Source organism: Schistosoma haematobium, chromosome 1 (genome assembly GCF_000699445.3).
Source record: "Schistosoma haematobium chromosome 1, whole genome shotgun sequence".
NCBI lineage: Eukaryota > Metazoa > Platyhelminthes > Trematoda > Strigeidida > Schistosomatidae > Schistosoma > Schistosoma haematobium.
The window spans coordinates 68818090-68831600 of record NC_067196.1 but is presented as its reverse complement, the minus strand read 5'-3'; the positions used below and the strand labels follow the sequence as shown (position 1 = coordinate 68831600).

The window sequence follows — 13511 nt, the reverse complement described above, 5'->3', positions numbered from 1 at the left end:
AACACCATGTCAGTAATGCAGAGGTTCGGCATCGTGTGTTCGGTCACAGAGATGATAATTCAATTGGTGTTACCATCTTGAAACACCGACTTCGGTGGCTTGGACATGTTCTACGAATGTCGTCCCAGAGAATTCCACGTCGTGCATTATTTGCCGACTCTGGGACTGGTTGGAAGAAGCGGAGAGGTGGTCAGTGCATGATATGGTGTCGTGGCATGAAAGAAAGCTGCAAAGGACTGGCTTCTGTTGGTCCTTCACGACTCCCTGGTTGGGGTCTGAGAGATGGTGCTACACAGTGGCTAGAGACGTTATCAGATATGGCTCAGAATAGAAGCCAGTGGCGATCCTGCTGTAACCTTCTTTTACTTTCTTCATAAAAAGTGGTTGTGTCTCCCTTACCTGAAAGATTTCTTCTGATTGTACCTTTCCGTTCCCTCATTTCTACCACACTACCTTACACCAACCTCTTCGTTATTGTTCTCTTTTTTTTGCGCTCCTTAGCTTTTTTTTCTATTTCTCTTCGAATTCTCATTGTTTTGTGTGGCGCATATATATTGGCGCTCTCTTGTACCAATATTCATGTGTTCAAATAAATAAAAATACATAAACTAACACAGAAAGAATTCACCATACTTTAAACGATTTCTGAATTTGAATAAATATTAAATAGAATATAAAAAGTATTAGCCACTAAACGTTTATATGGATCCATTTCGAAAAGGTGAAATCGCACGGATACATATAAAATGGATTAATTCAAATTTGAAAATAGCTTCCCAAGATTTGAAAACATTTCAAAAAGTTTCCTGTACATTCTTTGTATGATATCCTGAACACATGATAAATTCCATAGTCACACGAAACAACTGACAGAACTTACGTAGTTTGATATATTAAAATAATAATAATGAGACAAACTCGTGACATTATATATATATATATACAGACAAATTCTCGTGAATCCATTTACTATTGGAAGTGTTTATTGATTAAAAAATATTACAACAGGAACTAATGAATGTGTTTAAACAAAGAAAAAGTTTAGCAAACATATCATATAATATGATTGTGCCTTGAAAAACCAAACGACTTGAGCTTATTTTAAATTACCAATCCGAGTGTTCTTCATTGAAAAGGTAAAAGTTTAAGGTAAAATTGGCATCCCTGGTAGTTTATTTACAGAACTAGTTATATATTTCTTATAAGTATTGAATTTAAATACTTTATGGGAATGAAAAGCACATTCATGACATGATTGGTTTAGATAATTGCTTTAAGGATTTAATGGCAGAAATGAATAACTCTTTGTCAGTAGACGGTTGATTTGTGTTACTGGGAATTTGTGTGGATAGCTCAACTTCATGTTTGAGCATTTGTGGCAAACAAGTCCTTTTATTTACAATTTTAATGGAGTAAGACAGATACCAAGAATGGGGAGGAAAGTGATTGGATTATTTACTAGTTGCTTATACGGATCTGTAAATATCCAGTAATAAGATGCCAAGTTAGTAGATTGCTAGTTCTATTTAAATATGTATCCATCCGAATATTTGGTTCATTTAAATGGCTGATGATGTGTTTTATGTAAACCAAGATAACAACTGTACAATTGATTTATTGCTTTATGAATAAGTTTCTGATAGAAATAAAAACTAGTTCAACTTCATTTATAACATTATCTACTATACTGGACATTCAATGAGCTCTAGCAAACCCTAAAACATATTTTTGGAAAAAAGGGAGTTTTTATTGACAGTATTAAGCCTTTAAAAAGAATAAATAGATTGATACATGGTTCTTGATTAAAAACTGAAAAGGTGACACTGAGGTTAATCACTGCTAAACAGCATACACAACGTAGAACCTGACACATAAGTCCATCGGCTCAAGTTGACATTACGATAGCGAGATTAATTCGCAATATGGCAGTAATTTTCCATCATGCTAATACTTTTATAAGCCCAGCTCAAGTTATCATATTATCGAAGTATACATAACTAACCATTCCATTTTCACTTCATTATGTCATACTATAGTCGTTTTGGCATTTTAATGCACCAAACTTCCTTTAACTTCACCACTTACTTACTTACTTGCTTACTTACGTAAGTAAGTTTAATCACTAATGCTATGAGTACTGCAATACAATGAATCCTGTCAAATAAAACTTAGCACCAATAAACAAATCCAGTCAATATGAACTAAGCCAACTCGGAGCTGATGCTGTTTCCAACAAAATGTTTCTTTACAAATCAACGGATTTTATGTTATTCTCCAGCTAAGTACTGAGTCATATATCTCTATTGTTATCAGGACTATTCAAACAACTGCTTAGCTAACCCATTTGGTAAACATTTCAAATTCTGAACAGCCACTGATTAAATTGGAATTTTCACTTTGGATCGATTTTTTTTACTTAGTTGCGTTACATAGTAATATGATACCAACTGAAGAATGTATGAAATTATAGTAAGAATATTCTATATATTTACCTTCTCTGAGGTAAATTCAATACCATAAGTGTATGATAGTAAAAATCGAAATCGGAAAAATATTCGACAAGAACAACCTCGAACTTGATCAGTTCGAATAGATTAAAAAAGACCTGAGAAATATATATTAATATGACACTAGATGTTTCGTCTATTAGTTAAAAAAATACATCACAAATGGTTGTTTATTTAAACTTATCGAAAAGGATTAGTATTATCTGTAACTAATGTAACTAGATCCGCGTGAGTATTTAAATAGATATACACACGTTGATGATATTATATCTTTGATTTATTGTGAATATTAGTTTAGTTGAGCTGATGTGCAATCCAAAAGCAACAAAAACAATTTCAACAGACATGTGAAGTCAATGTGCCAGAATATTTTCAACTGTTACATTTAAAATCGTCCTCTAGATTAGAGGCTCTCTTACTCATCGTAACTGTTTTTATTCTACTTTTCGGTACGGACTTTTATTTTTTTGATGAAACCGACAAGAAAACTGTTATTTAACAGTTTCTGGAGTTCCGTATTTTTGCATCTACACTACCCTCGGAACCGAATAATTTCACTCTGTGGTTGAGACATTTAACCATATTTGTTCTGAACTGTAAAGGTTTGAAGATAAGAAAATCGACATAACGCCCAATTCATGTATTCTTTCTAAATATATTCCTCCTTACTAACCCATTCATCTTTTTGAAGAAAACATTTAGAAAGCTATACAGTTTACATGTTCTTTTTCGATGGTACATTTAATGATGAGATGACGATTGTTAAGTGTTTAAAAGTTCTTATTTATGACACTTTTATTGCACAGAATTAGTATGGCATCTATGTGATGGCAGTAGTAATTCAAACTTATGCAGTTTGCCATGCAGTTATTCATTTTCCAATTTAATTAGCAAGATATAAGCTAAAATCATAACGAGAGGATACCTTAATCTGTTTGTCTATAAAGTTCATTACTAAACACAATTTGGATGCTTATCTTGCATTCCAGCATAAGTTTTCTCACTTTATTTACTAGTGTTCGCAAATCCTTTTTCCAATAGTTGTACGCATATAGAATCAATTATTTATATTAATCGGCTTATTTATAAATAACGATTTTACGTCCAGATACAAAATAGTTTGGTCTACTGAATTCATAACATATCCATACGTTTCGAAATACATCTTATAAGCTATACTTGACCGAGTCATGATGGAATAGTTCTAATAGTTCTAATGATCATTTTACTCTTGTGTGGTATTGTAAGTTAGACATCTCAAATGACAAAACAAGAGATCAAAGAGTGATTAATCGATCATCTGGTTTGGATTCATTTTCGATAGAAGTAGGAGAAACAATCTACCAGGAACTAATTTATTAAAAAAAGCTGGAGGGAGTGACAAGTAAAACTTACCAAAGTTGATGTATCCACACTGATACAACCATTCTCATCCATTACATTTGATAAATTATTATTTGTTAACAAATCAGAATAGTAATATGTCATATCATTTTCTAGTTTAGTTTGTTCTGATATCTTTTTACTATGTTCTATATAATCGTCATAAATATGTACAAGTTGACCAATCATCATGTGTAACCAGTAAAATTGACTAGGATAAACACAAGCAACAATAGGTCCCAAGTCCACATGTAAACGTAACTGAAAGTCTGACATATTAACCAAGTTGGTGTTAGAGTTGCTAGTAGTAGTATTAATCGTTCGTGGTAGATCATCTGACTTTATATTTGAAGGTGTAGGGCTGTGTGACACATTCAATGCGGAACCAACACGTAAACTCAATCGCGCTGTATGCTCTGAACCAGATAATGTTAGAAGTTTAGCTGATGAGACAAGTGTATCAGCTGTTGGACCACATGTCTGTAAATACATAAAGAATAAAATATAAACAGTATTTTATGCAAAACGTTGAAAGCAATCACATAAAATACACAATAGTCGATGTTATTAAATATCTTAATCGATTTTTTGTCATTTTAACGAAACTAATTCAACAAACCAAGATAATTAGCCACGTAAAAATAGAAAAGATATTTTGTGATATCATTACTTCTATATGTGGTATACATACATAATGTTAGGCATATCAATTTACTACTAGATCCATATCACCATACACCCATTGAAGTTAGAAAGTTTAGATAAGAACCGCGATTTCAGAACAACTGTTTGAAGTACTTGATGTTGCACGAAACCAGTAAATAAATAGTCATCCAATAATCAAATAACGAAATATATGTAAACGTTAAATATGAGAAAGTAGGGAGGTAGCGATGTTTTTAGTTTCACAAATGAGTAATGGTGTAAAACTATGGTTTAACAATGTTCAAATTATTGATCTAGAAAAATAAAAGCCTCAAGAAAACTGTTTGACAACCATGGTATGAGAAGGAAATCAATCTGACATTTTTTCAGAAAACCGACAGTAGTTGGTATCCACTGTTTTCAAACTGGAAAGATGACTTACTGATCAAAGCACTGGCTAGTCAATTATTACGTTATAGATTCAAACTTTGCTTAATCTAATTCGACCGGGGCTGCCTTTAAACAAAAAATCTGCCTCAAAACGATCAGCCAGCTAGTTGCAACGCGGAATTTGATATGTATGTACATCGGCTCAAATTGCCACAACCCGTTAGCATGGTGAGATGAAGTTGTTAGGTTAAGTACCATAGTAGTAGAGCTGGGAACAGTACTAATGGAAAATATGAATTGGTGAAATAAGATAATTATGAGGAATTCAGAAGCTTAGAGTATAAGGCAAGACAAAGAATGGATGAATCTGCGCCATTGAAAACGATTTTGAGCCGTGCCATTCACAGTCTCTAACGGCTGGTTGAGATAATCATGCGAAAAGATTTGAGAAATTATTAAACTTACTAGTCACTTTGGACAAAATCTTACATCACTTAGTTAGTATTAATAGTATTTTCATCAAAAGTAATCATGATCCTGAGAAAAATGATGTGATTCGACAATATTTAGTGTGACTTAATATATTAGATAAAAAACAAATGGGGATAATAAAAAAATCCAGTCTTAAGGTTTGTTTGTAAAGCAGTAACTTTTTACACTATATTCACCTTGTTAGGAAGTGGAGAGCATGGAGGTTGGCTTGGATCTAGAGAACTACACAAACTTGAACAACCTTGCACATGACCAGAAGTACTCCATAAATCCCAGAATAAATCAGCCTCTTCCAAGTGGATAATTTTATGCAACATGGTTGATAAACTTCCGGCTGGTGTAGAGGTAGAATTAGTAGATGGCGATGATGATACTGAGCTATTTCCGGTAGCTGGAAAGAAAAAAGACTGCTAGAAAAATATATGTTCAATCACCTCAAGAATCTAAAGGTTGGGCGCTCACCAGGGCTTAAGCCCTGGTGCCGTCGTGGATGTGCGCCGCCGAGGAGTCCCATAGCTGTCTAGTGTCCCCTAATTTTCAATAGTTGTCTAACTAAGGTTGGTCCTTAATGTGAAATATACTTACTTGGGTGCTGCTAACATATCGTTTAAAATGAACATCTAAGTAAGATATAGACAAATTTCCAATAGCGAAGACCTGGTAATTAGAACTAAGTTGAGCAAAATAAAAAAACAGCAACACCGTAATTATATCCACAATCTATCTATTTTTGTCTTCAACTGCATAAAATATACAACTTCCGATTTTTATCAAAAAAAGAAAGCACCAGCAGTACTAGGAGGGAATAATAACAGACGGTCATAAGCAACGTAGAATCTGCCATATATACGAATCGTTTTAAGTTGTCATGTTGTGTCAACATAGCGAGATGAAATTATTAGGATAAACCCCAGAGTAGTAGAAGCAGGAACAATATTAGAAAATACTAATCATAGACAGTATGACTTTCAGAAGGAAAGAATGAATTACTGGAGTAAAAAGTACTAGATAATTTTAAAACTCAAGATCTAAGGGACGACAAAGAGTAAATACTTCTGAACCATTAAGACCGATTTCGACACAAGTCATTCAACGTCTCCAACTATTGGATAGGATGATCGTGAAGAATTTAACCTGGTAGACCTTATCTGCTGACGCGGGTCAATCCAGCAGTCAATGACTTGATGAAAGGATAATAACATAAATTGGGGTTAAAGTAAATGCTGATATCATTATCCAAATGTTTACTGAACAAATGTTAGGGTCCAGTAGTTGAAATTATTAAAACAATCATTTAAATAATCTTATTGAATGTCACAGTTACAGAAAAACTAGAAATATTAAAGTGTGAAAATTCAAAACAATATCATCAAACTAATAAGATATTGGTTTTCTATTAAAATTCATCAAATATCACAATTGAAAACATTCGCAGTCATCGATATATCATAGTTTATTTTTTTATTCTGACACATAACTATCTACTGATATTTATGAGTAGAATAAACTGATTTCTTTGATTTTACAAAAATATCATATATATTTTTAGATTAGGCTATTTAGAGAGTATATAGTTCAATGGTCAATCTATTCGCAATAGAGAAATACTCAATAATGAAAATTATAATGATAATAACAATAATACTAATTATTATAAAAACGATACGAGTCGATGATTAGTTTGAAATTCTTATTTAAAATCAGTTCTCAAGTTATCCTTTGAACCGATTGATCTAAACAACAAGTGATATTGTAAAAAAATTTATCTTAGTATCCAATCGATCTCAGAATTCGGCATTATTCAACAAATGTATAGAAAGCGTATCACGATGCAGATGAAAACTATTAAAAAAACTGTATAAAGTAGCCTGCATTCTCTTACATAATAAATCGTTTTCTATTTACTAGATTTCAAAATAACTCAACAAAAGAGAAAATTGAAGAGAAAACACAACATTCTGAAATGGTGTGCTAAATAACCGTTTAGACTTAAATCATATGCGATAGTAACTACACTAGTCTTTATCATATAAATCAAAATGCTAACCCAATTAATACAATATTCATACCAAATTTACAGTACAAATGCAATAAAAAGGTAGAAGTTTTAAAATCTTACGGACGTTATTGTTGCTTGAACTTTGCCACCACCATAACCATGACCAACGACCACTGCTGGATGTATTCGATGGAGTTGATTGTTGTTTTTCTTCAGTCTTATATTGATTTGAAATAGATAAATGTTTAATGGTTAAGGTTAATCCTGAGGCACGATCTATTCCAGGAAGTCTTAATTCACATTCAATACGTATACTAACATCGCGTAGAACTATAGTGGTTTGTGCAATCACTAAAAAGTGTAGTGTAGAAAAGAAAAACAATACTAGTATAATGTTCCATTAAAATAATAAAGGATGTTAGTGATACACGTACAGCATATTAATCAAGTGGTCAGTACGTTTTACCAGTACTATGGACAGAAAATGTTGGTAAGCAAATGAAATAGTTTATAAAATATATAAGGTAACATGATCAATTTTGAGAAACGTAGAACGAATATATACTTCTAGATTTTACTCACTTCCTATTAATAGTGATTTAATAGATGAAACACCGATATTCTTGTTGAATTATGAAAAGGAAGATATGAGCTTATATAATTTTGTGGTTTATGAAGTATAATGAAGAATTATTAGAGTTTTATATTGATGCTATTAAGATGTTATGCCCAGTTCGCAGCGATCGATAACATATGTGATGTTACCAACAAAAGGAAAAAACATTCAACTATTGGTTCGAAAGAATGTTTTACAAAAGTGAATGCATGAGTGAAGTTGTACTATTTGAGGATTCAGCTTAGTACTAATAGCCCCCAAGTGCCCTGGTACGGCCGAGGGTGGGGAGAGTCATCTCTCTCTCTCTCTCTCTCTCGAAATGCCCTCATATGGCCACGCGTGCACAGCCACTGCCTGGGAAGTCCTACTCACTGCTTTCTCGCGGCATTACTGTTGTTTACGAAAATGAGAGAACGAAAAGCGAATGTCCGGCGCTTTAACCGGGATGGTGGACATGGAGAGTCCACCTAAAGGTGTTGGTAAACCCTGATTCCAAACCAATGATGCACATGGACCCCAGGATCCTGAAGGAACAAATGGCGTATGAAAAAATTGTTGGTCACAGGCTAACATGGTAGTGCATCTCCTAACGTTGCTCCACTGCCACGTGGGTCAAACGTTTAGGTCAAACTCTTGATGTGGCCACCTAAGAAAACCACCTGCTTCGGTCTGGGTACTCAGGCAGTATCACAGCCCACACATAAATAAAGTGACCTGTGTGAATCATATGTATTCGGTGCCCCTTTTTACCAATATTTATGTGTTCAAATAAATAAATAGTACTCCAACATTGATGAATACATACATTAATTACTTGGTAATAATAATGACTTAAAATATCTCATTGTATTATTGAATAAAAATAAAGAGAATACAGCGAACAAGATTTTCTTTTCGATGAGATCATTTACTTAATCTGTACATTCGTATTTATTAATTTATGATGCAATCTTTTCCATCCTTCTATAGACATATATTTACCATACAACTATAAATAAGAATATACAGCTTGAGTAAATGACTTCGTCGAAAAGAAAATTTTCTTTGCTGAATTCTCCTTATTTTTAATGAACAGTTTGAAACGGGAGAACTGTACTGTAGTAGCGAAATAACGAGAAGTAATGTGATATTACTATTTAAAAAGCATGGTGAAGAAGTTGCGTGTATGGTAGAATTAAAGAACTTAGCACATGGGATCCTTATGTACCATACCTAAAATAAAACTAGTTATTTGATAAATATTCAAATCAAAGCATATGCAGAGTGAAATTCTATCGATGGGCAAGTTTAAAAATGCAAGGACTACTGATTCACACTCACATAGTAAAACGTTAGGTAAGCTCTCGTTGCCAAGCTGACATTGTGTTTAAATAAAAGCTTTTAAACGGAGACAAGATTGGTATACATTTCAAATATAGCTTATACTTGACGCTATATTTGTCAACTATGTCCCAAACTTTCTAGTCTGGGAAATTGTAATTGGTCGAAAGACGTTAAATTTTAGCTAATAAATTCGTTTTGTAATACCATTCAATAAAATTATCAGACGTTTATCGAACTACTTCGTCAATTGAGAATGAATATTAAAACACCCGAAAGCTTATTTAATTTGAGTACAGTGGTCGTCTATTATTCTGTGGGATGTTTTCAAACCTTGGTACATTAGCCAAAGTTATATGCTACGTGGTTTATGTTACTGACAGTTTCAACAATATGAGTCATAAGAACATATTAATATCACTGAGCGTTTGCAGTAACAATTTCAGTAATAATGTAAGTTGATAAAAACAAAAATTATTCTAGGAGACCATTAAATATAGTTTCAGTATAGTTACTTTAAAGTTATAATCAAGCATAAAGATCATTCATTCAAAGTTAATAGTTATACTTACATGAATCGATCATATGAGCGATTCTTTGTTTACTGTCCTGATCAACGTAAGAGCTTGCACCTTTTGTACCAACATTCATTGTTTCGGCAGCAGCTGTAAGATTTTCGAAAAATTGATAAGCTTGCTCTTGTAAACTTTTTGGAATTTTTTCTTTATCATTAAGATCAACATCGTCTGATGTGCGAGTAAACGTTTCCTCGAAAAAATTGTCAGGGATCGTAGAATCCTTTGCAGCTTTGGCTACAGCAAAAGCTGCGGTTGATACACTAGATATCATTGAATTGAACAGTTCATCTGCTGAAATAAAAAAGTAAAAAAATTATCAATATCACAAGATTTTAAACTATTGAACTTGATTAACAGGCTCATTGACGAAGGTATATCGACTTGTTTACTAAATGCCATGAATATGGTGTGGTACTTTGTAAAGCCTACGTTTTAGGTGTCAGATTTAACTATCATGGTGTAAACGCTGAAAAAACAATTCTGAAGTTAACACTCTCCGGGTACAAAAAGGTAGTTTAGTAAATTATATAATTAGAATAGTGAGAAAGATACTGAGAATCTAACCTTCAGCAAACTAACGGAGGTTGTAATTAATTTGAAGCGATGGAGAGTAATAAATCCAGGAAACAGACAAAAAAGAGTTTATTTTGAAGAAGAGTGACTCTGATGGGTGTAGTAAGGTGAAGACCATCTGTTTGGATACAGTGGGGGCAACTATACTCAACGGTTGGAAATTTCATATGACTAAAGACTGGTTACGACAGAGCGAATTAATTCATCATTTATTTTCTTCAAAACCTTAAACATAGTATTGTCCATATTTTTCATCAAATGTTTCATTTTTCTAGCTTTCACCACTTCAGTCATTTTCTGTTCACTCTTTCCTTTCTTCCATTGCGTTATAGTTCATTTTAGCCTCTTTGAGCGATACATATTTGTTACGTTTTAGTACTTATGCGTATCTATAGTGTTATACGTTTGTGTGGACGTTCCTTTAATCGGTGCATTAGCCTAGGAAAAACCAGTAATATTTAGAAAAGAATTACGCTATCAAGATAAGATAATGTGCTTCACAGAAAGCCGTAAACCTGGAGAAACAATTTAATTGATCAGAAAACAAAATTTTTCGAACCTGTCATATTGCTGTACAGTTATTAGTTCTAACTGTTGCCGCTTACTGGCCACTGAAAAAGCCTAAATGACTAAAATCTATGTCGAAGAGAAAGGTGTTGAGGTGGCAAAACATATAGTCGTTTGAGACATGATTAATGTTAAAAACCGCCCAGACCGAAAGAACTTGTTATTCCCACCGATTTCTTGACTGTATATTTGGTTTGCATTGCTGGAAGGTTTGTAAGCCTAGTAGAAATGATTAATCCAAATAAAATCTGTAACAAGACAGATAACAAATCACTAGAATGAGTCAATTGGGATCGAAATTTTATTGCACAATTGCTCGAGAAACGAAACATTACAACAACGTACTGATAATATTGCTCTTTTAGGCCGAAAATCGAGAAACTCAAATAGGCAGTATCCATTTAGAGATGTAAATGGAAACATTGAGTGAAGCGATTGAAACACACAGATGTTGCAAAAGCAAGCAATAGCCAGAAGGGATCCATATTTACTGTGAGGAGTTACGAAGCATCAACACAATACATAAACATAGCCTATATTTTCATCTTCCATGTGTTCAACAATCTGAACAGTCTTCTCAACTGGTCTCCAAGTTTTCTGCCCACGTTGTGCTTTCGCTGAACTGATTTTTTATCTATCTGACAACCGTGTCAAATTCGACAACACGTTCCGGAACACACTACTTAGAAAAAATCTTGTGAGCAGCGTCCGCCAGAGAATAACATAGCTCAAAATCGTTTGCAATGAAACAGGTGCATTCACTCCTTGTTTACCCCTAGAAATTGGGTCCTAAGATCTCCCTATACCGTTTTTCTTCTACACTTAATCTTATCTTTCTACTAATATTACTGATACTGTTACTACTTTTATAATACTGAGACGTCTCGAAGAAATTTCACCCTGTGATAATTTGGTGCCGAAATTCGGGACTATGCACATACGTGTCACGTCCTACGCTGAGCATAACGATGACTATTCCTCATACGACAATCAACCATACCAGGGCGTTTGGAGTCTTACCAGGGCTCCCCTTTGTACCAGTACATATGTGTTCAAATAAATAAGTAAATTTGATTAGTTTGTTTATAAACAAAAGCCCCTCCACAAAACTTGAAATTATTGGCTACTTCTAGTCGCCCAGATCAGACGTAACTCTTGAAGTGAGAGTGAGGATTGAGATGTACTGAAAATAAACTTGTAAACTAAATTTTTAGCGCTACATTGCGGTATTCTTTGGACAGTACATTGTGACTGTTTCTAAACAATAGTTAGTTTAGGTTCAGCAAGAGTGAAAGGTAATCTTGCATAATTTCAAGTTGTACCAAGTCAAAACTATCCAGTGGATCAGTCAGTCTGTTTCCGTAAAGTTGGGGCTTATGCTAGCGGAATCTAAATCGATTCCTGAGACAAGTACTCAGTGGTTAAAATGGAGTTAGTTTAATCAAGTTACACTTTACGTGCCACTCAATATTACTGAGACAAGCTTTACAAATCATCATTACGACAGAGAAATATCAATGATGAGATTTCTTATGGGACATTGAGGTGTTATGTAAGCACCACTTACTTCCAGATGGAGAGGAAACTTCTGATAATGCTTGAATAACGAAGTCGATCCCCTTGATTTCGACACTCCATGGAAGGGAAATAACAACTTCAGCAATATAAGCCACACAGAAAACCACAGGTATTCCACTTTCAGATAATAATGCATTTAGTTTCTACAAAGTATATTCATAAATATAGAATATCTTACATCAATGTTAAAATATATATCTTTACATCCAATGCCGTTGGAAGTTATTATAATTTGATCATCTTCCAAAGGCTGAGATAGAAACTGTCCAAATGAGAAATTAAGGAACAACTTGACAGGCTTTTTTGCCAGTCCCCAAGGTGGCATCACATTACAAAAAACTTTCTGATATAGCCTCCGAAAATCACCTGATCAGAAATTTACAATGCCCTCACAAAATGTTCAATAACCAAACAACCAGTATGCTAGGTGGCCTGTGTTAGCCTTGGCGATGGCAGTCTTTCGGTCTACTCGACTATTTTTCAAAAGCGTCGACAGATGGAGCTTCAATCACTTGTTGAAATAATGGATTCCATTCGTTGGTAAATCAATGAGAAAGTCGGTAATAAGCTGACAAGTTTAAATGGTTCAAATGGTTGTGGACGGAATAGAAGAAGCTTTCGCTTAACGGGCTTCCGTATCTAGTATCAGTGGATCATCAATACCTCCAGACAGGAACCTAGGCATATTAACGATAACAGAGGAGAAAGGAATTGGTAAATCATGGTGTGATACTATTCTTAGTCCATAAGAATTTGTCAAGTTGCCTCTTAAAAGACTCCTGGGAACTTTTTCTTGGCCAGTTTACGTTTTTAGTGCACTCGTAAATTCTCCGATTTGGAATACAAGATAAGTGGGGGTACAT

General features: G+C 33.9%; 1 protein-coding gene across 1 annotated transcript in view; it reads right to left on the bottom strand.

The window, feature by feature from the left end:
* Window positions 1-13095, bottom strand: part of MS3_00001965 (uncharacterized protein) — an 88704-nt gene extending 75609 nt beyond the window's left edge. The window contains exons 1-6 of the mRNA XM_051209496.1: window positions 12827-13095; window positions 12638-12791; window positions 9925-10221; window positions 7537-7767; window positions 5594-5808; window positions 3903-4370 (exon numbers count right to left, since the gene is read on the bottom strand). Of these exons, the coding sequence (XP_051074954.1) occupies window positions 3903-4370; window positions 5594-5808; window positions 7537-7767; window positions 9925-10221; window positions 12638-12791; window positions 12827-12973 (1512 nt within the window). The 5' untranslated portion in view covers window positions 12974-13095. The remainder of the gene's footprint in view (window positions 1-3902; window positions 4371-5593; window positions 5809-7536; window positions 7768-9924; window positions 10222-12637; window positions 12792-12826) is intronic.
* Between the last annotated feature and the right edge of the window lie 416 nt (window positions 13096-13511).